Below are 27,946 nucleotides of genomic sequence, written 5' to 3' on the forward strand. Positions count from 1 at the left end.
GACCCGTATATATGTTAAACCTAACCCTACTCCTCACGCCTCATGACCTCACTGCCTCAGCGCCTCACCCTCACGCCTCACGGCCTCAACTCACCCTGCCCTCTCCCTCTCCCTCTCCCTCAGTCAGTAGTCGCTCTCGCTCAGTACCTCACCGCACTGCCACAATCGTAGAGTGCCAGAGTCGCAGACTACAGACTCGTCACTCGACTCACTCCATAGGACCACAACTCCACTCTTTAGTTTGTGTAATCGTGTTTGAGAGTTCAAGACTCGAGTATTCGTCAGTTTGAGAAGGATTGAAGGTAAAATTTGGTTTTTCTTTGGAAAATTCAGTTTATGAAGTTCAATTTTCTAGGGAAATCAATTTTTGTAGTTCGATTTTGTAGGGGATGAGATTCTCCGATTTGATTTGATTTTCTGAGGCATCATAATGAATCGAACTAGTTGGTTATGTTTTTGTTGGTCAAAGCTGATGGGTAACCCTCATTCCCCATTTCCCCCCAAATCCTGTTCATCCTTTGACCACGACAATCAGTAGTTCGACGCTTAGAAAAGTGAAAACCCTAAACTAGTGAAACCAGTTCTATCATCTCGAAAGTTTTTTTTGTCTTGTCTTCTCTTACAAGTAAATCCGATACCAAACCCTTTTAATTTCTACTCATTTATGATCCGCTTGAATCCGGGTCGTTAACTCGTTTTACCACCGCTATCGGTTTGGATCAGCCCATATCCAACGGTCCGTATTTGGATCAGTTCCTCCAAGATGGGTCAACCCATGAGGTCTAACTTTTCGCGTGCGCGGATGCAGAAGTGCCGGTCGCCAGAGCTCCGTTGACCGCCGCGTCAGCTCAGACCGCGGGGCCGTAAACCAGAAGGAAACCAAATACTATTTGGGTCTTTCTGAAGTTTCTTTTTACTTCCCTTGCATAAAACGAAACGCGTTCCTCATTCGCATCTCCTTCTTCATCCAGGATTCCTGATCACCTCCTAATTCCTCTGTACGGATCACTTGGGTGAAAGAACTTCTCTGCGAATTTTCATCACTTTTCAACTCAAATCTTTGCTTGATTTTCCATATGGCCACGATCGGTCACAACAATCTCAATGCAAAACTTGTGAGTCCTGTGTATTACAGTAGGTTAGGGTTGCAGTGTTTTGTTTTTGTTTTGATTTTCCAATTTGGGGCTTAGCTTCTATTCTGTGGCACCAAAATTTCGCCTTGAATTCCTGGGATGTGATCTCAGGTTCTGCTCGGTGACATGGGAGCTGGAAAATCGAGTCTCGTCTTGCGCTTCGTCAAGGGCCAGTTCCTCGAATTTCAGGTGCGTCTGCTTGTCCTCTGTTTGTCCAAAAAATTGAGGTAAAGGATGGGATGTTGAATTTTTGAACTTTTGTCGTCTGTGTTGTTTGGATTTTCAATGAGTGAGAAAATCAGAAAATCACATTGGCAAGGCACTATATTTGAATCATGAACGATTGAGGGATTTCTCTTCCTTGTCTTCCAAATATTTAAAAGTACATCCTTCCATTTTCTAATTTCAGTGTCATTCAAAGACTGATCTCGCCTTTGACTATTTCTTTTGAATGCTTTTGTTCATTGACGATTATGATGATCATGCTAAGTCACGGTGATGATGATCTTAGGAATCGACGATTGGAGCAGCATTCTTCTCCCAGACGCTAGCAGTGAATGATGCGACTGTGAAGTTTGAAATATGGGACACAGCTGGGCAGGAGAGATATCATAGTTTGGCACCCATGTACTACAGAGGGGCTGCTGCTGCCATCATCGTTTATGACATTACTAGCACTGTATGTTTTACTTAGGTTTTGAATTTTGACTTTCTAATGGGATGTGCTTTTAGGTTCTGTCTATTCGGTGAGAGTTTTCTGTGATGCTCTTTGGTGCATTGCTTGTCATGCTAATAGTTTAGCTATTTCATTTGATCATGTCACCGGATACGACATTGTATTGAACATTGTTCACTAAATGAAACTTTGGATTGATAACTTGTTTTTTGTTACCTTTGAATGTTTTTGGAGATGTGGTCCTCTGTCCTGGCTGATTTATTTTCCCCATTTTTGAATGACCAGGATTCGTTTGAGCGGGCAAAGAAGTGGGTGCAAGAACTTCAGAAGCAAGGTGCTTTGGCTTAATTGTTTGATTTACTACTGAAAATATATTAGATGTAAAAGTTCCTTGGTTTTCCTTCATTATTTGGTCTTACTCTCTATGCTGTTATTGACAAGAGAAAAGAAAGAGAACATAAAATTCTCAAGAAATCAAATGTTTCATAAGCATTTTCTTTTATCTCTTTCTATTTTTGAGTTTATTCTTTGTAGATTTAATTTCCAATGTTTTTACTTGTGTAGTTGACTTTATAGTTGACATTCTAGAATCTGTAAGAGATTATCATAGGGAGTATGCTGTCTTTTTCATGTTCTTTAAATCTTCCAAAAAGAATCATTCCATGTTCATCTTCCTCCAGAAATAACTTCTGTGGGCGTATATATGAAAAATATTTCTGAACTGAACCCAATGAATAACTCTAATGAATAGTTTATTCTGTTCTTAACTGCAAATGAGACACAATTACCACCTTGCTTCCCACTCGAATCCCTTGCACAGGATCTTGCTCCACTGCCCTATCTATCAACCTACTTAAAACATCACGAGCAAACAAAAGAGGGACAAAGGATCAACTACCTAACGCCAGTTGAAGCTGTAAACCAGGTTTTGATTATCCATTAATGATGACTGAGAACAGAGCACTAGACAAGCAACCTCTTCATCCAAGACCTTCCTGCACGGTTGAAGTCCTTCATAAAATAAACTATATCTATTATCTAAAAAGCTCCAATGGACATTTTTGATCAATTTTTAATTTTTTTAATAAAAAATTGGACATAATCATATGCTTTTTCGTAAATCAACTCGAAGAGTAGCCCTTGTCCTTTTCTTCACATCCTTAACCACCCTATTCGCCACCAAAATGGCATCCAAATTTTGCCTACCCCAACAAAATAGTATTGCTCAAAACCACACTCGACCTATCAGTGTGGACATTGGCGATAATCTCATACACACTAGCCCCAAGCTTATAGGCTTTATATTCTTCAACTTAATATATCAACTCGTCTTAGGCATCAAATGATCAAAGTAATAAAATTCGAATTAGTGCTCTTACCAATCTTCCCATTTGCATAAAACTTGTTAAATACCTTTAAAGGCTCATTCCTCACGAAAAAATGCCATGTTAAATCCATAACCTTCCCTAACCCATTTAAACTTGGTTTTTTCCTCCAGCCCTTTTCTTCCTTAAAAAAAATCAAATAATCCAACTTTGTTATACAAGCAACATGTGTCACTGCCTCCCCTTCAAACCACCCCTAAAAAAATCCCCTCACCTATACAAGCTCTCAATCTCATTTAGAATATTAGTTTTCTTAAGTTTGACATTTCCAAGAACTTATAAATTCTAACTTTTCATTGCCTCCTTGCTTCAACTTTTTCTTCGACTTAAACCCTTTCCACATCATCATGAAAAGGTCTCTTCTAGTCTCCTAAACAAAGAATTGAAGGAGTGACAAGTCAACCACATTCTTTTAAAATGAAAAGGAGTAGGACCCTTTTTGATCTCACTGGATTCTAATATAATTGGAAAATGATCAGTATAAAAAGTACTTTTTTGAGAGAGATTAGGAAGCCTAGTGAGATCTTCAGTTGGAAAAATCTTTTGGGTTTGAGGAGGATCACAAAGGAGTGTTTGGGATGGAAAAGAGATAGGGTTCAAGGTGCATTTTTTGCCATTATAGTTGAGAGGTAATTAAGGATGATATTTCGGGGTTTTCTATTACCTTTATGGAAATTAGGTGGTTGGGAGGAGCATGAATTCTAGTTTTATCCCTCTTATTCCTAAGAAGGAAAGCTCTGGTATAATGAGAGCTTTTAGCTGTAGCCTGCATGGGATTGTAATTAAGGTTTTATCTAGGAGGCTTTGGGATGTATTAGAAGGCTTTGGGATGTATTAGAAGATATTGGGACTTTGGTGCAAAGTTCTTTCATAAAGACTAAACTGATTTTAGGTGCATTGTTGTGTTATTTTCAAATAGGATTTTAAGAAAGTCTACTATAATGTTTGTTGTTGCCGTCATCGTCGTTGTTGTTGGATTTTTTTTTTTTTTAATAATAGAATGGGGCATTAGAAAAGAAGATTTTCAGTTTGTTTGGAAAAATCTGTATTTTTGATCATGAATTGGTTGCCTAGGGATGGTTTAGTGTTTCTTAGGGGTTGAGACAAGGAACCTTCTTACTTCTTTTCTGTTCACTTTGGTGGTTGATATGTTGAACATAATGATTTCTCATGCTTAGGGGCTAGGGATGATTAGAGAGCCTAGAATAGTTAGGGATGAGGTTGAAGCACCCCATATTCCTATCTTCATTTTGTTTTCTTTCTAGAGGATAGCGTTGAGAAACTCCACGAGGTTCTTTATTTGTTAGAAATTTTTGAGAAATATTCCAAAATTGTAGATCATTGTGTCTTAAGAGTTGCATAGGCGGCCATTAATTTGGAACATTTTGAGTTAGAGGAGTTTATGTCTTTAGATGGGTGCATTATCTTGCCTTGGCCTTGTCTTCTTTAGGTCTTGCTTGAGGGGGGTAATTGAAATGTGACTTTTTGGGTTTTTGTGATTGGGAAAGTAGGTAGGAGATTTGAGGGTTTAAAAAGGGCATGGTTGTCCTTAGGGGATCACATTTCTCTTACTAGTGTTTGTCTTTCAAATGTTCCCATTTATTATTTTATCTTTTTTTTAGAATCCTAGATAGTCTTGCCAAGAGTTTAGAGAGGATTGTGATAGACCTTTTATGTTTTGGCATGGGCGATATTAGAAGGGATAAGAAATACTCAAGAAATGAGAAAAAGAAAAAGAACCTAACCAAAAACTAGATAAGAAAGCCCCTCTTCAAACTTTTTCCATTCTAATTCTCAAAGTAATGCAGATTTTCTAGTTTCTGTGTCCCTTGTTCAGCTTTCTTTTGCCTGCATCCAAACAAACTTCATTTAATCTAAAATTAAATGGTTACGAGCTCTCATATTATTCATCAATTATTGAGATTCAAAATCCTTCCCATTAACTTCCTCTGCAGGAAAATCCCGTCTTTACATTGCTTCTATTTACCCATTCAATTATCCTTTAAAAAAAGGAACACCCTCCAAACCTTCTGTGAGAAACACGAACTGAAAAGGTGAAATTCTTCGTTGAAAGGTTGTATTGTGTAGAGCTGAGTGTCTAATGTTTCTTTCAACATTTGGATTCTTAACTAGCGGGCTGGCGGGACTAACTTAGATTCCAAAAACCAAAGTAACCCTGACAAAAAAAGCCCGGAAAAAAAGTATCAAATAATAGGCTTGTCTCGCCTTGGCTGGCAGCCCCTTCCTAGTAAATCTCATGATTTGGAAACATAGCCATATTGTTCCTTAACCTTATCAAAAAGAAAACCAATATCACTTGTGAAGTCACTAGCATCATTACTATCTCTATCTAATGCATCACCCCATTTTTTCTTCTCCTTTCCGTTGCTCACCCTATCATTTGTAGCACCATGCATAATACTCACAGATTCCATAATATACAAATTTCCTTCATCTTTTCAGTTTTTGTTGTTATCCTGTCAGAATTTCCTATCTTTTTTTCAAAGATTTATTTTTATTATTTTCATTATTATTTTTTTTAATTTTTTATTTCAACGCCCATCTGCACTGCGATCTGACAAGTACAAACCTTTGCATTGCTAACCTGGTCATAAATCCTTCCCTTGCCCATTGACTTATCCCCTGCATCATCAACTTTACAGCATCACTACCACCCTTGGCATCACTGACAAACCCTGAATAGGAAGTGAACCATATCTTCTCATGTCAAGAAGAGGTCTTTAAAAAATTGGATTGAGCCAGTTCACTCTTCAAACTGTCCAAAAACGGTGAAAAAATGGTCATAAAAGGCCAATTTCCTTCAGTGCAAGCCTACAGCAAGCTGGATTATGGAATCAAGCCACGTTGCCAAAGTTTGCAAGAGAGGAGATCTTAAGATGTTGTTGGGTTGGTCAGCCAAATTGAAAATATCTTTACTGAGTGAGTTGTTAGAAGGTTTGAATGTCAGTTATTTGTTTCAAGAGCCTTGCATGTACCATGTTGTGTAGAAGATAATACGAGGCATATAATAGAAAATAATTCATCTTGATCAATTTTGAGTGAGAGATGCCCTTTAGGTTTTGTGTATTAGCTCACATGATAGAGATGTTGTATGTACATGCTTGAGTTGCACAAATTGGATGCTCAAAAATCTTTCCCTCGATACATTAGGGAACTTTGCTATGATTTATGCAATGAGTTGTAATCTTATGTCTTCCGCACAGTTGATCAAGCTGCTGTATTTGCTAGGACTGAGAGAAAGAGCAAATATTGGAAAGGGATACCTGTAGAAAGCATGAGTTCTACATTACCCACAACCTGTCCTCTCCAAGATTCAAAGTGCGGTTGAACACCTCTAATTGATTGGCTATAATTGTGGGCGGAGGGGCACTTCAATTAAAATTGCCCTACAAAGAATTGTGTTGTTGTAGTGAGAACCGAGCCTAGGACTACCACCCAGATTGTGAATACAGCAACAACAAACCAAGATTCAGAGTCCTTAGTTGGTTGGGTTGGCTACATGAATTCTTTTCCGCCAATTTACACTATCGTGGGCAATTTCCTCTGATAATTTAAGGGCTATTAAATTGTCACTATCTCATTCCTATTTTATGTCTACCCCTACCCCTCAAAGAGATTTTAGTTGAATCTTCATCATTGGTACACTATTTGGCCATTTGAGCCACCGTTTATTTTTATTTATATATTTTTTAATTTTTTTTAATTTTAAATCTTCCATAGGTGCTATGCCTTCACCGGAAATATGTCTGCAGTTTAATTTGTCTTTTAACATTATACCCCTTGTCCACCTTCTAATTCTGATTTTGGCAACTTTTAGTTTTTGGATGTGTTGTTTCTTAGTTGCCTAACATTCTGATCCATATAGCATAGTTGGTCTTATAGTCATCCTATCAAACTTTCCTTTTAGTGTTAAGGGAATTCTAATACAATAAGCCTGAAGTGTTTCTTACTCAACTTGCTTTAACTATATGCATTACATCTTCGATTTCTCTTCAGCTTGCATAATAAATCCAAAGTCTCAAGACTAGTGCATTAATTTCTTCATTGTTTTTTTGATGGCAAGAAGAGAAATTTCATTAATAAGAGAAGAATGTACAAAGAGGAGAAAATTCTGGAAAAATCCAGAAAAAGGAACTAAAAACACAAATAAGTACTTTGAAATATCAAAGCAAAAGATTCCTCCAACCTTGCTGAGTTTTCACTTGCTCCCTTAAAGCATCCAAAGCCAATGCACCATAAAGAGGCCAAGTAATGAATCTTTTCCCAAACCAGCTGCCTATTCAATTTTTCCTTGAGAAATGTGCATTGTGCTCCAACCATAAACCCCAAAGTATTGCAAATATACCACAATTCCTAAGTACGACCCTATCCTTCCTACTTCCAAAATGCTCAAAAGAAATAGCCAACATTCCTTCCACCGATGCTGGACAAACCTAAGCTTCTCCCAACACACCAAATAATTTATTCCAGTTCTCCAAGCAAAATCATAGTGTACGAACAAATGAGAATGCTGAGTCAGAATTTAAAAAACAGAGCACACAAACATTTGGAGATAAGGCCTTCAAAGGTCTCCTGGTTTGCAACAGATTATTAGTATTTGTTCTATTTAGCAGAGTCAGCCAAATGAAAGCCTTAATCTTTGGGGGAGCTTTGGCCATCCAATTACATGAGAATAGAGGAAAACAAGAGTTGGAATGGGTCAAAATGCAAAAAAATATCCACAAGAATGTACGTCGAATGATCCAAAACCCATGACTGAGTATCCCCAGGTGAAGAAAGATGACAATTTTTCAATAATGACAACAGGGAGGAGAGTTCCAGCAAGTCTCTATCATTTAGTGATCTTCTGAAATGAAAGTTCCAAGAAACCAAAGAGCTAACCAAATTAACCATAAAGAAAGAAATCATACTATCTTGCCTATTCGAAAGAGACGAGGATAAGATGTGGATGGAACATCATTCCTCATCCACGGATATTTCCAAAACAAATTTCTGAGTACCCCTCACAAATTAATTTGAGAAGTGAATAAGGGATAAAAATGAGAAATAGATCTCTCCATGGATTCCATGAAGAAATCACAAACTAACAATGGTATCTCACCTATTCACACCCAACCCGTGCTTACTAATCACTTTATGCCAAAGGGAATGATCTTCTAAGGGAAAACACCACAAGCATTTAGCTAGGAGAGCAACGTTTTTAGACACCAAATTTCTAAGACCCAGCCCTCCCTCCATTTTAGGCTTGTAGGCCTCCTTCCACCTAACTAAGTGATCTTGGAAATCCTCAACTCCAGCCTATGAGAAATATCTCTTTATTTTTTCAATCTTATTTGCAATCTCCACTGGAATTTTAAAAGTTGACAAATAATATAAGGGGATACTAGATAAACAGGCTTGAATAAGGGTGATTCTGCTCCCAAGGGAAAAGAGTGCCCCCTTCCAACCATCCAACCTTTTGGCCTCTCTTTCCACCATTGGGTTCCAAAATTCCATAGATCTAGGATTGCCCCCCAAAGGGACCCCTAAGTAAGTCAAAGGCCACTCTAAGAGACCACACCCCAACTCAAAAGCCCGCTTCCTTAGCACGTACAAGAGGCACGATGATATTAGCTAGATCACTTTTCCCGAAATTTGTTTTAAGTCCCGACACCCTCTCAAAGACATGGAGGATACTCAAACTATATCTGAAAGATGGCCTATGATCATCTAGAAAGAAAATAGTATCATTTGCAAGTTGAAGATGAGAAATTGCCACACCTTCTCTCCCCACTTTCAAACATTTCACCAACCCTCAATCCACAGCCCTATCCACCATATGCTCAGCACATCAACCACAAGGACAAACAAAAAAGGGGAGAGTGGGTCCCCTTGTCTAATACCTCTTGAGGCCCTAAACCAATACTTAGGTTTCCCATTCGCAACAATTGAGAACCAAAAATTAGATGAGCAACCCATTAACTGCTGGCATCAACGCTCACCAAAACCCTTTCTTGCAAAAAAGTTGTCTAAACAACTCCAACCAACTTTGTCATAAGATTTCTCAAAATCTAGTTTGAATATGAATCCCCTTCTCTTCCTTTTTCGAATATCCCCCACCACCTCATTAGCCACCAAAATGGCCTTCACTATTTGTCTAACACCCCCCCCTTCTCTCTCTCTCTCTCTCCCCTCCAAAAAAAAAAAAAAAAAAAAAAAACCCAACAAAAGCACTCCAAGCAGTAAAAATAGTCTTATCAAGCACTGCACTCAGCTTATTAGCTAGAACTTTGGCGATAAATTTTATATACACTATAGACTAGACCAGTAGGTCTGAAGTCCTCTATCTTAATGGACCTTGATTTCTCAAGCATAAGGGTAATAGAAGTGGAGTTAATGCTCTAACTCAAAATCCCATTCCCATAAAACTCACCAGAGACATTAAGCAAGTCATCCTTAATAGTATCCCAACAACCTTGGAAAAAGGTTATATTAAAATAATCCGGACACTAAGCCTTATACCTTTCCATCCCAAAAATTACCCACCTCAACTCCTCCTCAAAAGGTCTCTCTAACCAAAGCGTTTGATCTCTAGAGATGGGATTCTACTCTAAACCCTCAACCATCAGCCTACAAACCTCTTCTTGAGAGTAAAGATTAACGAAAAAATTAGAGATCTTAGAGGCTATCCTATCAGGTTCATTAATAATTCTCCCTCTCCGCACCTCCATCTCTCTAATCATATTTTCCCTCATCTTTCCATTAGATAGCCTTTGGAAGAATCCTGATCTAATCGATTTAAATTTGGTCTTTTGTCTCCAATTTTTTATTTCCTTAAAAATCACCTCTTCCATTCATTCTTTAAAGGAATCTATTTTGCCTCCTCACTCTCGGAAAGATTAGTCTCTTCTTCCTTTCTTTCCAAAAAATCCAGCTCACATAAGATTCTGGCTTTTCTAATTCTAACATTCCCAAAAACCTCTTTACCCTAAAATTTCAGATTCTCCTTCAAACGTTTCAGCTTCCTCATAGACTTAAACCCTTCCCAACCACTCCCTCTGTCCTCTTCTCATAAGCTCCTCACTAAGGGCTTAAAAGAAGCGTGTTCCAGCCACATATTCTCAAACCTTGAAGGAATGGGATCCCATGAACCCTACTTGGTTCCAGCATAATAGGGAACTGAATAGAAGTAGGTCTGAGGAGTACATCTTGAGAGAGGTCAGGGATTCATCCTCCAAGTCACTACAAAGAAAAAATCTATCCAATCTACGTGCCACCGCTCTAGCCTCTCCACAGACCAAGTAAAAGTAGCATTACTCAAAGGAAGATCTCTCAGGCCACACTCCCTAATAAATATATCAAATTGCTGCATACTAGCATTAATTATGGCCCCTATTTTCTTCTCCTCTGCAAACCTAACCACATTAATATCCTCTGCAACTATCCACCTAGGTGAGTGAAACCCAAAAATGTAATGAAGCTCATCCTAGAAAGCACTCCTAAGAGTTGGTCTAGGAGGATCATACACAAAGGGTACGCACCATTGGCGTGTCCCTTTCACTTTGACAAGAACAAAAAGGGAAAAGAACCCCACTAAATTATCCACTTTAGAGATAATTCGAGAGTCCCACATAAGTAGAACACCACTAGAGGCACCTTGAGAGGGTAAGAAGTCCCATTCCCTAAAATGACTACCCCAAATGCTCCTAATAATCCCCTGGTCGATCATCTCCATATTTGTTTCCTAAATCAAAATGATGTCTGGGGGGAGCACTTACACAACACTTCCTTGATCAAGCTCCTTGTCCTTGTGCAGCTAGATCTGTCACATTCCAACTGACAATCTTCATATCTTAAATCACTTTCCACCCTTCATAATCCTCTTACCCCACTAATAATCAATAGAAAAAAAAAAAAAAATCAAATTTCTTAGTTCTTTTTGAACTTTCTTCTTATGGGTTTTAGGGCTCAAACCCAACTTCACCTCCTTCCATAAGGGGTTTATTAGTTTTAGGTTCAACTCTTCTAGGAGCTTGCAAGAGTGTCAAGTCTCTCTCATCTCCCTTAGAGCTAAACTCACAGCCTTCCCCCTTGCAAGAATCCTTCCTCTGGCATAAAGTCGGAAGTACCATAGCCAATTCTAGAGGAACTGGATCCCCTAAAGAAGCATATACTTCTCAGCATTATCCACCACCACTTTCACCACACCCCCCCCCCCCCCCAACAAAAAAAAAAAAATACCCACCCTCCCCAGTGCCTAAGGGAGAAACGTCCTAGTTATCGACACAAGGAGATTAAACTCAGTGTTAGAATACAAATGCTCCCTATCTGTTTAAGGCTTTGATTGATTTGAAAAATGATTAATGGAGTCCTTAACTGTTTGTGTACAGTTAGGTTCCCCGTGTTGACAATTATGCTCCATTTGTTGTTAGGTGTTACCAGATAGTGCATTGTGCCTTGAGCCATACAGATCCGCATCGTTATTTACTCCTTCGAATAATTGAAATGACCCATTATCTTTAGCAAGTTCAAACTCAGATCTTATCTCTGATCGACTAAGAGTTCCTTCTTAGATTCACACTTGCTGCTCATATCCTCCTCCGTATCAAACGAAAGAGTCGAAATCTGTTTCCTCTCCAGGAATAGGCTTCTGACTCTCCTTAAAATCTGGGTGTAAAGGAGAGAATTGGTTTGTCAAATTTAAGTTCAAATCCTGTAAGGCAATCCAAGAGTTCTTGATAGAGTTGGAGCTTTCCTCCCTTCTGTGAGAAGGATCATTATGCACTGAACAATTGCCATCTGTTCTGCCTTCCTTATTAGTGGCTGCAGCTCTCTGTGCATCATAGCAATTCAGCCCTTCATGTGCGTGAGCACTCTTATATTCCCCCTCAGTAGAAGGAGAGATCCTCCTCTTCTCAAGCCACACTAGTTTAGTCTTCTTCGACCTAGGGAACTTGGGCCCCTGCACCCGATGCCCACTTGTTTCCAGTCCTTCAAACCCACTGCAAATAGCAGGTTTGACCAACCCCCATCAGCTGAACTGTGCTTAATTGCAGGGACTGATTTTGGACCTAAATCCTTGCGATTATGGGGTTCAGTGGTCTCCGTATTAGCCATCTTCATTGCTATAGTGCCCCTAATAATGTCAGCATAGGAGTGACTTGATGAAGTTTTTTGGGTTGCATTTGGCATTTCACCATCCTCCCCTACCTTATGGATGATCCACGACCCACAATCGATGCACCTTAGCTTGCCTTTAAGGATGTCAGCCTCAGTCTTGGTAAGCCTCGACAATTCCATCTAGGCTACTGGGAAAGACTTCCACCCTATACACTGCAACCCCTCTGGTATATGGATGTCCGATCACCTCCTCCATTTTTTTCCTTTTTCAAGAGGAGGAAGCTGCCCCTCTCATTTGAGAGAGGCCTAATACTAACTGATCTTCCCTTGTTTTTGGTGGTTTATGCCCCTTGACCTAAATCTTTTCCTCCGCCCCTTCACACAAAACCCCCTTCATCTTTTCACCCAAATAAAGTCTTCTTTTTTCAGTTCAACAAAGGGAACTTGGCTACTTGTGAACTTAGTGATGTGAACTGTTGAGAAGTCTAATGGATCATGTTGAGCACCTTTCTTTCTATTTTGACGTTAGAATGACCTCCTGTTTTTGATTCCCTAGGTGAAAGAGAGATGGAAGGTTGGCTATCGCAGGATCCAAGGAAAAATCTGTGCTGGAAGTCTCTGAGGCAGTATTGACGATAGGGAAGGGGAATAAGACCAATGGAGACAGGAGTCTGCGTGTTTATGAGTTCAAAAGGGAAGAGAGGACAAACTTCCCCATGTTCGAGTTCTTGGAGGAATGGGTTGCCAAGAAGAGATTAGCGTGGCGACAGTCGATGGAGAGCTCATCATCATTCTTAGAGAGTCATTGGAGGGCTCATTGTGTCTATAATTGTTAGAGAACTTGTCTTGCCGAAAGGCTCATGGAGTTGTAGGGCTTGAAGTGTCGCAGGGCTCAGTTGCAACCATGAAGTAGGAAGATGGGTACCTAGTCAAGGTGAAGCTGCTCTTAAACAGCTGTTGAAGGTGCAGTGTTTGTTATCGAACAATCATCGGTCATCAAGAGCAATTGTCGAGCAGTCGTTGACCTAGTCCCAAAAAAGCTCCAACTATTCTTGAGCAATCATTGAATAATTGTCAATAGTGTTGTTGAACCCCTTGTGACGGAAAATATACTTATTTTAGATCTTTGATCTCTCACTCCATTTGTCCATTTTGGTCCAATTTTTCGAAAGAAAATTTCAGAAGTAACTGTAATGAGGGTATGTAAGTGGGTTGGAGCTCTAGCTAGTCTTGTATTTGGAAAACAAACGAAAGCCTGACACAGGGAGGGGAAGGGGAAGAAGGAAGTGGAATAAGGAAGGGGAGGGTCACTAGTGCATTAATTTCTTGATCTTCAAGTTTAATATTTTCTCCATATTCGTCGGACTGTGATATATTCTATCGTATTTCTACTTATCTTGAAACCTCAAGATTCTAAAGCTTCTCTCCATAATTTTAACTGAGATTTTACTCCATCTCTAGTTTCATCAATCAAGACAACATCATCTACAATCAATGCAAACAGCATACACCAGGAACTTGATTATGGGCACTCCTAGTAAGCTCATCCATCACTAGTGTAAAAAGGGTAAAGGCTCAAAACACATCCTTGACATATACCTATTGTGATTGGAAATTTTCTAGACTTTCCACCTATTGTCCTAGTACTAGTTATTGCTTTATTATACATATCTTTGATGACAAATATACCTGCTGCACTCCTTGTTTTTCTAAAACCCACCACTGAACTTCCCTAGGTATCTTATTATAAGCTCTACTTAGATTGTGAATGCACTTGATTATTTTGGGGGTGAAGATGAAGAGGGTAATGTTAGTGTGTCTGCTTAAGGTTGGGTTCTTTACTTGTTTTGCAACTGGGGAGATTGTTGCAGTCAACATGAGGAATTAATTTTAATTTTGATTTATGTAGAGTATTTTTATTGGGAATGTATCTTCAAGATAAGATACTTTTGAAATCTAAATAAGCTACCATAAACATTGGATGTAAATTATGCTTATATTGCTTCTCGTCTTGATTTGGTCTTATTCTTGGTTGAATTAGCTTGAACTAACAGAATACGAACTTTGCCAGGACAATAGGGTACATTGTGGCTGATCAATGAGCTTTTTGGGCTCATTCTGGAACCCTATTTTTCTTTAAATTGATATAGTTTGTTTTTAAAATTTGAGGTTACTTTGCTCTCTCTCCCCCCCCCCCCCCCAGCCCTCCAAAAAAAAAAAAAAAGAAAAATTTCACATAAAAGATGGCAATTCTGGTCAATAGATTAATGCACATTCCTAGGTGATGGCTCATACTTAGCGTCCCCAATTGTCCTCTTTAACTCAGTAGTGGTCGTCTACCCTTGTTAATATAAATTAATGAAGGTATGATCAATTTAGTGTTTGTTAGGTTAGACGTGAAGGCCCGCATCTCTCCCATTGACCCTAAAATACTTGGAATGAGACCTTGATTTTCAAAACATAGTTTGTCAAGAAAAATTCAAAGCATAATTTCAGAACTTGGGCTTTTGAAAAAATGAAGATCCCTATTCTAGTATTTTCCCCATTTTGAACATTCCTTTTTTCAAGGGAGTTTCCAAACTACAGAAGAGAGAACTTTTCCTTAGGCTTCATGGCTTGGCCCTGAATCACATGACCAAAACCATTATTTACTTATTAATTTATTTATTTTGGGAAGAGGGGTTTTAATGTGTTTGTTTCCTTTGTCATTTGTAGAAAGACATGCTTTGTTGTTCTTCTAAGTTGCACATTTCAATTATGTGCTTTTGTTTTTGGCAGGTAATCCTAACATGGTTATGGCCCTTGCTGGAAACAAAGCTGATTTGGAAGAAAAAAGGAAAGTGGCCGCTGAAGTAAGTCCCTATTCTATGTTCATTTGTCATAATTGGTTCTTATTAGTTCTTTCTTGATTCTTTCCTTTTATCATAGCTATTATTGTGCTTACTGATCTACTGCCAAAGGCTTGATTCTTTCCTTTTACTATATATTATATAATTGAGGTGCAATCCTAGTTTAATCTGTTATAACTATCTACATGATAGAATGACTTGGACTCGGACAACACTCAAAGATTCAGGTATCTGTCTGGGTTCTTCAGAGATTGAAATCAATAAGCAAAACCATAGGCATGTCCTTCGAAGGATTTGAGGACAGAGCCTTACAATTGTTTGAGGATATTGAAAGAAAGAGAAGAGAGGAGGTGGGAAGAAATCACAAAAACTCATCGGGCAGTATCAGAAAGTTGGATAATCAATGGGAATTAAAGCACTTGGAAATAGGAGGATGCTTAGAAATGGCACAGGCATGCAGTAGCCGGAGCCTTTGTATTAAATCATGTTAAGGAAAATATTTTCCTGGAATGTGAGGGGTCGTAATGACAAATCCAAGAGGAGTGTAATTAAGTCCTTTCTTAGGATTGGAGGGGCGTTGTGGTGTGCTTGCAAGAAACTAAGGTGGAGCAGTGGAGCAGCTCTTGATCAATGACCTTTGGGGCCATGTGCTTGTCATTGGATATCCCCTGGAGCAGTAGGCAGCTCATGGGGTATTCTTGTCTTGTGGAAGCCTAGTGTTGTGGAATTGTTGGACCACCATAACTCCTCAATCTCCTATTTGTTCTTGATAACTTTCAGTGGATTTCCACATGGGTTGTGAAGGACTCTTAAGTCTATTTTTTGGAATGAGAGATTAGGAGTTGATGGGATGTTGGATCATTGGAGGTGATTTCAATATGACTCTGTATCTGCATGAAAGAAATGGGGGCAGCCTTGAAACCAATAGCATGACAATTTCTCTGATGTCTCTAACTTCTATCTCTTTCTCTTATTCTCCTTCCCTGCTCCTCTCTCTCTCTCTCCCTGTTCTGTTTCTGATCTGGCTAATCCTCTTGTCTGTGATTTTCCTCCTCTGTCCTGTAACTTCTGTCTTGCTGTCTTTCTTCTCTTCTCCCTCCCCCCACAAAAAAAAGAAAAAAAAATTGAAGTACAGCCTCTGCCCTCAAATTTCGAAGACCACTTTCCCATAGTGAATTCATGACACTACCATCACCAAACAAAACAGAAACCCTTGATAGGCCCTCCCCCAAAATTTTATCACCTTCCAGCCTGCCATGTGGCCCCACGCACCAGAGGAAAGTCCCTCAGCCATTGCCCCGTCGAAATCCCTAAGTTCTTGGGATTATTTCTGCACCACCTCCACTACCACTGCAATTAGCTTCCTCTGATCCCTTCGCTCTAAACTTCATCTCTGGAAGGGCACTGCTGGTGCCTCACGCGCCTTATGTGCTGGAGATGCCCATGTCACCGAACCAGATTCTCTTGCATTTGGCAGGTTCACGAGAAATAGCTCTCATCCGTGAGATTTTGGGTTTTTCCCATGATATTTTCATTTGCAGCATAATATTTTGGTTCCAGACATGATATATTACAAACAAGTGTGATATTTTGATAGAAAGGCCCTAAATTGAACCATCAGGCTGCATCAACACTTTGGAGCATGGATTTGTCATTGTCAGCTATAAAAACCAGTTTATGTTGCTGCATTTGTGAGTTTCTATGTGAATTTGCATGCGCTTAACATTACATGTGACAGCTTACTTGAAAAAGAATGTTTCTTCTCACATTCTGAGCATAATATCAAGCCATTCCATACCTTTCTCTAGTGTGGGGAAAAAGTCTGCAACTTCATCATTGATGGAAAATGTTCTATGAATGTGTTGTCTAGAAATGGAGTCACAACTTCATCTGGAACCTCACCTAGAGCCTTACAAGATATATATTGGGTTGATAACAATACATGTATGCGAAAGATGTTTGATTCCTATGCAAATGGGCGACTATTTTGATACTATTTGGTGTGATATCATGCCCATGAATAGTGGCCATGTACTCCTTGGTTCTCCTTGGGTGGATGATTTGGGTGTGACTCGAGGACATAAGAGCACATGTCTTCCACTATAATGGTAAGAAAATCATTTTGATGCCTATTCTATCGACCAACTAGAAAGGAATATAACATTATTGATCATGTCAAAGTTATTTAGCTTGAAGACACTACAAGTAAGGAAATGCATGTGTTTGAAGACATCCCAAGTCTTTCAAGCATTCCTATTGTTGAGTTTGTCATTCTGATGTGTTCATTGATGCCAATTCTCAATTCAAGTCTATGGTGCTGCCAAAGGATTGTGGTTTATTGCATCACTCAAGCACCAGCTCTCAAAGAGTTCAAGTTCAAATTTGAGGCCAAATTTTTCTAATTGGGGGAGATTTGATGTAGGACAAGCAGCCAAACCATGGGTTGACCTTGTTGGAGATTAATGGAGAAGAATTGGACAAGGATATTAATTAGTATATTAATGTGTGCCTGGTTTAATTAGTATAATATTATGTTTATTTGGGGGGCTTGTTTGCAATATTTGTGCAACTTAAGGGTGTATTTGTAATTTCATCTAGTTTTAGGGATGTATGTGTAATTTCTTGTGTTACTGAAGAATCGGACAAGGGTTGTTGTCTCTAATTAATTAGTTTATTTTATTTATTTATTTTAATTAGAATAGTATTATGTGCATTTAGTTTAATTAGCATAGTATGTGTATTTGGGGGCTTGTTTGTAATATTTGTGTAATTTAGGAGTGGGTGTGTATTTTCATCTAGTTTTAGGGGTATATGTTTAACTTCTTATGTTAAATAGTGTGTGAAATCCATGTAGGAGTAGGTTATTGATGAATTTGAATTGATTAGTTAACGTGTGATTCCCCCTCCCTAGTCCCTACTGCTGGCATATTTTCTCTACCTGCTTCCTTTTTTTCTTCTCCTTTCCTCCTCTCTATCTGTCCGACATTCTCCCATGACTGCAAGTCCTTGATGCTGTCCTGCATCAGTAGGGCTTGGGCATGGTTGGCTTTTATCTTGCGGGCTTATCTGTTAGTTGGGGCCAGTTTCCATTGGGTTTTGTTGCTGTAGGTCCAATTGTTTGACTAACTTGGTTTTTGAGTTACTTAACCTCCTAATTTACTTGGTTTGTAAATTATTCCTAAGACACGTGGTGCAGCATGCTCCATGAACCTTAAGTGAGGGCAGCTGGCTGTAATTGTATTTATATTGCATTTCAAAGCTAGGAGGTAGAGGAAAGGATTAAGGTGAATTATGCGGGATGTGGAATGCTTTGTGGTTAAGCAATTTGGTTTCTAAGTTTGACTAGAAACAATTCAAAGAAATATGCAACATAATCTGCCAAATAAGAACATTACATCTCATCTTAATAGTGCAAAATTTGGCAACAAAAATACTTGGTACACATTTTTGCATCAAAATTTGACAAGCAAAAAAGTATAGCCTTAACTTTTGTCTTGTGAAGCAAGACGACTGTAGTGGTGTCTGCTTGCAAAGAACCTTCTTCCTGCTGAGGAGATGACTGTAATGAGTGTTTATTTTCTGCATTTATTTTCTCCATCTATTTTATTGTTTCTGTAGTTGGGGAGTTAGCAAATGCTTTTTTATTTGTTAAATAGCTTACACCAACATTTTTTCCTGGAGTTGCTTTATCAGTAATTTGATTTTAGTTTCATAGACAAGTACCAGGCATTGTTGCATAAACTATGTAGTTGCTTTGCAAAGCTTTGTGATGATTTGGAGTATTGTGTTTCAATTTAATGATTGTAGGAGGCACGTGCATATGCCCAGGAGAATGGTCTGTTCTTCATGGAGACTTCTGCCAAAACTGCCATCAATGTCAATGACACATTTTATGAAATAGGTACATATTATTTCTCTGTACTGCTGAATGGTGGAACTACATAGTGTTGGTTTTTATTTATATACTTCTGAAAAATATGTGATATGATCTGTATTTATCTTGGCAACTATGTGGTGTTCTTTTCTTGATACTTTACTCCTGGATGAAGGTTTTTGTGTTTGTTTTACCGACATTGAAATAGACCTGGCCTTATATGCAGTCATGTACTATTTTGGCTGTCACACAAACATTGATTTCCCGCCGCGGGGGGTGGGGTGAGGTGGGGGATCTCTTTTCCACCAGAATAGTGAGAGCTCTGTTTAGCATACAGTTGATACTTCACCCTGTGCTAGGAGATTTATTTTGCTTTTGCTAGCTTTGGCATTAACTGTTAAGCATTAACCATACAACTAGTGCTGAGGGCAGACTGGTCCAGCCCTTTCAGATGGTTTAGTTTTTTCATCTGACTTAAAAATTAGCCTTTCGGATTGCAGATCAGACAATCAAAGCCACTAATCAGATCTTTTTCTTTGCTGCACTCCAATTTTCTATGGTAAATAGACTTGAATGGTTAGGTATGTACCACTATTATAATAGAAGGGTGCTCTACTAATTCCTGTTGAATGGATATATTATAGAAAACATGTTCATAATAGCTGCAAACATTATGATATTAGGAGCTATAGAGAGGCATTTTTTGGAATTATTCAGAACATAAACTAGCATGTCTGCTTGGATGATGAACATGGATTAATAGATTAGGCAACTAGATGGGAATATGAAGGGAGTAAAGTGTAAGGGTAGAAAATAGAATAGAAGCAGTGTTTTGAAAGTTGAAGGTGTAAGGTCATTTGTCTTAAACCCTAATGAGGTTAGTTCTTAGCCTCAAGGCACTAAAGCTTTTTGAGAAATTTATTTTTATATAAAAAATATGTAAATAAATTACATATATATTGAAAATAAGAAAAAAAAAAAATTTAAAATTACTAACAGAATTTGAGAAAAACGAAATTCAAATAGATTTGGCAGACTAATCAATGGTCTCTCTAAGCATAAAATCTTAAATTCACTCAAATATGCCATGATAATCGATAATCCTAGATGTAACTCTCAATTGTTTTGGAAGGTTTAGGTTCAAGAGTTTAGAGATTCACTCAAATTAGAGCATTGCCTAATTTTCATATAAACATCTAAATAAATTTTGATGGCCCTTCTGCACCAATCAAATCTAACTTAAAGTTAGAAAAACCCAAAATGCATAAGCCTTAACCTAAAAAGTGCAGAAGGGGCTCACATTTTGCACTAATGTGTAGGCATTGATGTATTATGTGTTTGCCTTTCAGTACTTTGGTATTTTAGATTAACCCTTAGGGTGTTCTAGGCATGCCTTGTCTTTAGGTGAGCCTCAGGGCAAGCCTTGGTTGTGCCTTTTAATAATTGGATAGAAGTATAGAGCCACAAGAAAGCAATAAATCATGTCTCGCATGTGATGTAATCAATTGATAGTGCTTGCTTTGGAGTGGTTTTAGTTGGATGTGGCTGCAGTAGTGGAACTAGCCCTAAAAAGTTTGTGCTTTAAACATGTGCTATACATGATCTTTCAACTCAAATATTAAACATTCAGAGAAGCATCTTGATCTATTTTTTTTATCTACTTGTTGTCTTTAAATGCAGGAGCATCAAACTCCCAAATGAGGGCTAATGGGTCCAAGATTTACTGTTTCATGCTACTGCAGCCATATTTACTTTTTTTTTTTTGTTGCTTCTTTTTGGGGGGCCCCGGGGGGGGGGGGGGGGGTGTTACTATTCATGCTAGTGATATTTTCTCGGGGCCTTTATTTTGTCTTAGTTTTTAAGTAGTTACATCACGGGCATCTGACATTTTTAAAGGAAAAAGGAGCTGAGGTCAGAGCTTCATGAGAGATTAAGGGCTGAGACTGTAGAGTTTTCTGCAGCTTACTATAAAACTGCATTATGACAGTTCTACTCAGATTCATTCAATAAAATTCTTATTTGGGTTTTCGACTAGAGTTACAAACCTACAAGCACATTTATTTTGATAACAATATGTATATATATATATATATATATATATATATATGTATGTATGTATGTATGTATGTATGTATGTATATTAAGAAAGAGAGGAAGATACAGCTCAGGAGAATGAAGAGATCCTCAGAGCAAGAAAGGAAAAACACAAAAAAAGAAAAAAAAACAAAGTAAAACCAAACCTAAAAAATGTAAATGCTAAAACCCCTCTTTAAGCTAATCCCATCATAATTTATAGAACTCTGTAAATTTGTGAATTTACACTAATCTTTCTTTGTTTGTGAACTTCATTGCCTCCCAGATTGGCCAATTCTGGATCCATCTAATCCAATAATTTTTGAGCTTCTACATCCTTCGTACTAACCTCCTCCACTGGGTAGGGAGAGTTCCAGCCCTACATTGCATGCTCCCTATCAAATATTTATTCAAACACCCCCCCCCTCTTCAAAGGTAGAAAATCCTTCAAATCGGTTGTGGAGATCATCCCCAAAAAAATTTTGAAAGGTCAGAACCATGATCAAATTGATCGTGGAGATCATCCAATGATAATCCACTATCACAGGCAAGCTCACTGTCACTGTCAGAAATATTTCTCCATTTCTTTTCTTTTGCAACTTGACTATTCCCTTTTTCCTTCTCTAAGACTGACTTATAACGGTTTTGAGATTCTTTGACTCTGCAGAATCTTTTTTTTTTAAAAAATTGCATGGTTTGAGTTTCAATTGAGTATTAACAAGAAACCTTCTTACCTGGTCCTTCCTGGCCTATGCTGCTTAGATCTTCATATCCTAAGACATTACATGCCTTCCTTGCTACCCCAAGATGAACAAACCACCTTGGTGCAATCTGCTGCTGATTCGCTTCTCACCCTCTCCCCAGAAGGAAGCTGCTGCTCCACCTGGGTTCTTCTACTGTTAGCATCCTTCACAGGAAGCTCTCTCACCATTCTGATGAAAGAAGATCAGACCCAGCTAATCCACTGCTCTTACCTCCTTTCTTTTCCATAAGACATCTTGCCACTATTAGAAGCACAATGAAAACTGTACTGTTCCTTGTTCTCAATCTTTTGGCCAGGAGCAGTAACATTGAAAGCCTTCTGCTTAGATCCATGAGTTTTGTGACCCCCACTTGGGCCCTTGTTAAACATTTGATTTGATCCATGGGCTAATTTAACAGCCTTGGGCTCTAAAATTAGTGTTAGAAATTTGGGCCCGTTAGCTTAAATGACCTAATTGAGAATTAATTTGATGATCCTTCCTTTCCATAGCCCGCGTCACGAACTGAGCTTGTTCAGGGCATTATGTTTGCCCGTGATCGCTTGTCTTGTGAGTTTGGAATGGGTTTCCATCATGCAAATACTAGTATAGGGTTATTTTTCAGAGATAGTTTTTCCCTATGCTAAAAAGGGGAGTGACTCTTCAATCATATTGATGTTTCCTAGTGCCAGAGTGACATTAGCATAGAAAGCTCTTTAGGGGGAGGTTGGGTGTCCATCAAATTGTAAAACTCACTATCTTTTGTCAATGTGTTTAGCCTACTTGCCTCCGTTGCTAGACACACGTTGTTAACGGAGGTGTTAATAATGAATTATGTTGCTTCAATGTACTGCTTAAGTGCCATTGCTTTCATAAGTTGCTTATTGCTTCCGCTTATATTTGCTTGAGTGACAATGATAGTGTTCCATTGATGAATTGTGGTAAACGTTAGACTGGCTAGTTAAACAAGAGGGCTTTAGCTTGCACCGCACGGTCCTTTCACAAAGGTGTGAAATATTCGGCTCGTGACAACTGGTATCAAAGCTCGATTTGTTGCTAGGTGAATTCATTTTCCTTCGTTGTGGGATTGGCAAAGCTTTGGTAAGTGACCATGCCGACCAATTCCCAGAAAATTAATGTGCTGGAAGCACAGGCTAAGTTTTTAGTTGACAAAGTAGCCGAAGTATGGGCCCAACTGAGGGAACGTGTTGATTAATTGGAGGGATCCAAATGAGGTCAACAAAGTTTGATGGTGGAGTTGTTGGAGGACTTCCACCACATTACAAAGAAAGGGTAATGGTTCACAAAGGTAGGTAGGGTGAACGTTGCATGCTTTGGTAAGTTAACATTGCGAAGAAAGGGTAATGGTTTACGCTAAGCACACAGAAGAGTATGTAGGGTGTCATGCCAAGCGCCCAGGAGGGGTAGGTAGGGTCTCACGCCAAGCGCCAAAGGGTAGACAGGCTGAACGCTGCATGCTCTTGTAAGTTAATCTTGAGGAGAAAGGGTAATTGTTTACGCCAAGCGCCCAAGATGGTATGCAGGGTGCCACGCCAAGCGCCCAGGAGGGGTAGGTAGGGTATCACACCAAGCGTCAAAGGGTAGGTAATCATACGTTGCATGCTCTGGTAGGTTAACCATGAGAAAAATGGAATGGAATTCTTGAGGGGGACTAAGGCAGTGCTGATGCCTTTTGCTGGTTCCTTATGTCTGATGGGAAATCACCCTTGCATGGTGCAAGCTGTTGCAAAGAGATGATGAGAAGTTGCTTTCAGCCGTGCAACTCAATAAAGGATTGAGAAGGGGTGAACAGACGTATCTCGCCACGGTGGTGGTAGAGGAAGAAGTAGGCAAAGAGATGGTGCCTACTACCATCCAAGTTGTGTTGGATGGGTAGAAAGAGAAGTGCTCTTTCGCGTAGCGGAGCATCGGATTCCTTGGTCATGTGATTGAACAAGGTCATACTAAGATGGATATGGAGAAGGTGAGAGCTATCGAAGAATGGAAGATCCCAATGACAATGAAGGAGCTGTGTTCCTTTATTGGTCTTGCCAACTATTATAGGTTGTTTGTAGAAGAGTACTTAAGGAGAATTACTCCTTGACAGAACTACTAAAGAAGGGTCAAGGGTGGAACTGGACAAAGAAGTGTCAGGGAGCCTTTGATGACTTGAAGGATGCCATGATGAGAGACCTGGTACTTGCTCTTCCGAATATCATGAAACCCTTCGAGGTACAAACAGATGCATCAGACTATGCCCTTGGAGGAGTCTTGTTACAGGAGGGACATTGCATATGAGATTCGTAAGCTTAGTGAAGCGGAACAGAAGTACACAACTCAAGAGAAGGAGATGCTTAGCGTGATACATTGTCTCCGCGTGTGGCGACATTACTTAGGTCAAGGTTTGTGGTGAAAACGGATAACTCATGTATTAGCCACTTCTTCATGTAGCCAAAGTTGACACCTAAGCAAGATCGGTGGCAAGAATCCTTGGCAAAATTTGATTTCTCATTTGAGCACAAGGCAAGGCACGTGAACCAAGATACTGATGCACTAAGCAGGAAGGCCAAGTTGGGGGCTTTACAGATGGTAACACGCTTGACAGTGAGTACAGTTACCATGACGATGCGGGAGCGCATCAAGGAGAATTTAGCCTAAGATCTAGTTGCGCAGTACCTTATGAAGCTGATAGAAGAGGGGAAAACACATTAGTTCTGGATGGAAGAGGGATTGATGATGGCCCATGGTAGCCGACTCTTTGTGCCATGAGCTGGAGATAGGAAGACACTGTTGAGAGTGTCACGATGCCATATGGGCCGGACATCTAGGATGCACTTTGGCATTACTGCAACAGAGGTATTATTGGCCGCACATGCATGATGATGTGGTTTATTGTGCCCGGACTTGTCTCACTTGCCAACAAGACAAGGTGGAGTGGAAGAAGATTGCAAGGCTGTTGAGGCCCTTACTAGTATCATCCAAACAGTGGGAAAGTGTCTCACTGGACTTCATCACGAACCTACCCAGGGTGGGAGATGCAGGGTGACCATACTTGTGGTTATAGATAGATTTTCGAAGTACGATACGTTTATACACGCACTGAAGTATTGTACGGTAGAGGAGACGACACAATTATTAAGAATATTGTGAAGTATTGAGGTATTTCGCAAGATATTGTCAGTGACCGAGACTCAAGATTCACAGGAAACTGCCAACCAGAAGAATTGGGTGCAACTACTTGATGTGATTCAGTTTTGTTTCAAAGCCCAAAAGAGCTCAACAACCAACAAGAGTCCTTTTGATCTTGTTACAAGCCAGTAGCTGTTGTTACCTCACACAGTGGACGAGCTGTATAGAGGAAAAAGTCCCAGAGCATACATCTTCACCAAAGAATGGAGACAGAATGTAGAGATTGCCCTAGCCTACTTACAGAAAGCTTGTAAGGGGATGAGGAAGTATGCACTTCAGGTTGAAGACCGCAACACTTTAACGTAGGTGACTTGGTGCTTGTTAAGCTTATACCTAAACATATTAGGTCACTATAGGGATGGGATAGGAGTCTGTTTCGTAAATATGAAGGATTAGTCTCCATATTGGCCAAAGTTGAGAAGGCCTCGTATAGAATTGACCTTCTGGCTTGGATGAAAGTGCATCCCGTGTTTCATGTCAGTTGCCTCAAGTTGTTCAACACTGACATCAAAAGATCCAAGCAGAAGTCAGTCAGCCAGAGCAGAATTGAAGATAGTGCAACCCAACAGACGAGAAGTTGAAGACATCCTTGTAGACATAGAGTTCTATCCTCAAGGAAGAAGTGGCAGGAATTATTAGTGAAGTGGATGAAGTGAAATCAGTTGGGTTTCTGTGGAAGATATGCAACCATCCATTCGTGGAAAAAGTTGAAGTGTACCTAGCGTCAAAGTCTATAAGGACATAGACCGCATAAGTGGGGGAGTGTCATGAGCTGAGCTTGGTTAGGGCGTTATGCTTGCTTATGACTGCTTGCCTCGTGCGTTTGGGATGAGTTTTCATCGTGTAAATACTAGTGTAGGGTTATTTTTCAAAATAGTTTTTCCTTAGGCTAAAAAGGTGAGTATGACTCCTCGGTCATATTGATATTTCTTAGTGGCAGAGCGAGAATAGCATAGAAAACTCTTTAGGGGAGGGTGATGTCTATCAACTTGTAAAACTCACTAGCTATTGTCAATGTGTTTAGCCTACTTGCCTCCCTCTCTAGACGCACATTGTTAATGGAGGTGTTAATAATGAATTATGTTGCTTCAATGTTTATTGCTTAAGTGCCATTGATTTCATAAGTTGTTTATTGCTTCCGCATATATTTGCTTGAATGACAATGAAAGTGTTCCATTGGTAAATTGTGGTAAACGCTAGGCTGGCTAGTTAAACAAAAGAGCTTTAGCTAGCGCCGCACGTTCCTTTCACAAAGGTGTAAACTTTTCGGCTCGTGACACTTGGCCCAGTTCCAAACCCACTACAACCTGGTCATGAGCTTGTTTATGATATTGGTCCAAATACAAACCCATTATCTGACCCGAGTCCAAGACAACCACCAGACATCCAGGCCCGCTCCACCCCAAACTTTGTCGCCCTATCTTCTACAAGAGAAACCTTAGCCACACCTGTACTCTTTGTTGTCTTTATAATTATTTCTTCTGGAATATTGTATTTGATTGTTGGAAAGCATCTTTTACTTTTTAGTGGTTCATCACTCTAGTAAGGACTTGCGATGTTTGGCACCTTTTGTTTGTTTGTTTCTTTCATTTTTGAAACACATCTTCACGTCATTTACAATATAATGAATAGATGCTAGTGTAAGAGACACTGACCTTCCTTGAGGTTCTTGAGCCTCCCTTGACATGATTTTTTATTTGTTCTCCTTGGGCTTAATAGTACATTAAACCCAACACCACCCCCCCCTCCTTCTGTGACGGTGTATAATTGTGCAAGTGTTCCAAAAATCAAATATCAAGGGAGGTCTGTGGGGCTTTTGGAACCTTGGGCGTTCAACTAAAATTTCAAGGCTTCAAAAATATGGAAAATTTGATCGAATTTTCATTGTAGATGTAAATTTTTCATTTTTGATTTTGAAAAATGATGGCAATTAATAGTAAAGCATTGAATTATTTAAGGAACTTCATAAACTATTAATAGACATAATAATGTAGCTTTTAGATTTAACATATCATAGGGAATATATATCAATGACAGGTAAGTGGTGTTTATGGTGCCATAACTATGACCTAATAATTATATTAAACATGTTCAATTAATAAAAGAAATTCTTAAATTACTTGGACAAATAAAGATGATTTGGATACAAATGGTCAAATAAGATGTTGTAGGTAATATATAAGTTCAATTTTCATATGCTTCCAAAGGTCTGGAAGCTATTCATGTCCATCTTCCAATAATGTTTCATTTCAATAAAGAAGATACATTAAGAGAGAAATTTCAATTCCGGTCTTAAATCTTAAATTTGAATTTCAAGGAAATTTCATTCTATTGTTAAAAAATCTAAACAAATTTAGCTGAATTTTTGAGATTTCGATAAATTTCATGTGATTCGTGCAAATTTTGATGAATTTTTGTAATTGACTGACATTCTAATTTTGAGGGTGGTGAAAAGCACAATTTCAATCATTTCATGGAAATTTAGATCATAATTATAAAACCCTTTTATGGAGATAGTTTTACACACATTCATTTCAATAAAATTCTTATTTTTCTTTCGGGGCGACAACCTACAAACACATTAACCTAGTTCCCTTTTGAAGCTGTTTGTATTCATTTGCTATGTTTCTATTTATTGCTCCTGGAATATTATATTCAATTGCTGAAGAGCATCTTTCACTCTCCTGCATTACATCATTGTATTAATGAATTGTGATGTTTGGCACCATTTTTTTGCGTCTTTCTTTTTGTAAACACAGCACTGCTGTTCATGTCATTGACAATAGAGAGAATAGATGCTAGGGTAGAAGGCACTAACCTCTAAAGATTTGACAAAAAAAAAAAAAAGAAGCAGATCTCCCTTGAGGTTTGAAAAATCCCATAGACCTCCCTCTAGGATTGGCAAAA

General features: G+C 39.0%; 1 protein-coding gene across 2 annotated transcripts in view; it reads left to right on the forward strand.

The window, feature by feature from the left end:
• Positions 1 to 722: 722 nt before the first annotated feature.
• The window catches only part of LOC131159393 (ras-related protein RHN1), a 34,243-nt gene continuing 7,019 nt past the window's right edge, over positions 723 to 27,946 (forward strand). Inside the window, exons 1-6 of one of the 2 annotated variants that reach the window (XM_058114274.1) lie at positions 723 to 1,115; positions 1,245 to 1,322; positions 1,645 to 1,812; positions 2,095 to 2,143; positions 15,093 to 15,166; positions 18,971 to 19,064. In XM_058114274.1, coding sequence (XP_057970257.1) covers positions 1,077 to 1,115; positions 1,245 to 1,322; positions 1,645 to 1,812; positions 2,095 to 2,143; positions 15,093 to 15,166; positions 18,971 to 19,064 — 502 coding nt within the window. In that variant the 5' untranslated portion in view covers positions 723 to 1,076. The remainder of the gene's footprint in view (positions 1,116 to 1,244; positions 1,323 to 1,644; positions 1,813 to 2,094; positions 2,144 to 15,092; positions 15,167 to 18,970; positions 19,065 to 27,946) is intronic. The other variant, XM_058114273.1, reaches the window with a different exon arrangement.

This window comes from Malania oleifera, chromosome 7 (assembly GCF_029873635.1).
Source record: "Malania oleifera isolate guangnan ecotype guangnan chromosome 7, ASM2987363v1, whole genome shotgun sequence".
Taxonomy (NCBI): domain Eukaryota; kingdom Viridiplantae; phylum Streptophyta; class Magnoliopsida; order Santalales; family Ximeniaceae; genus Malania; species Malania oleifera.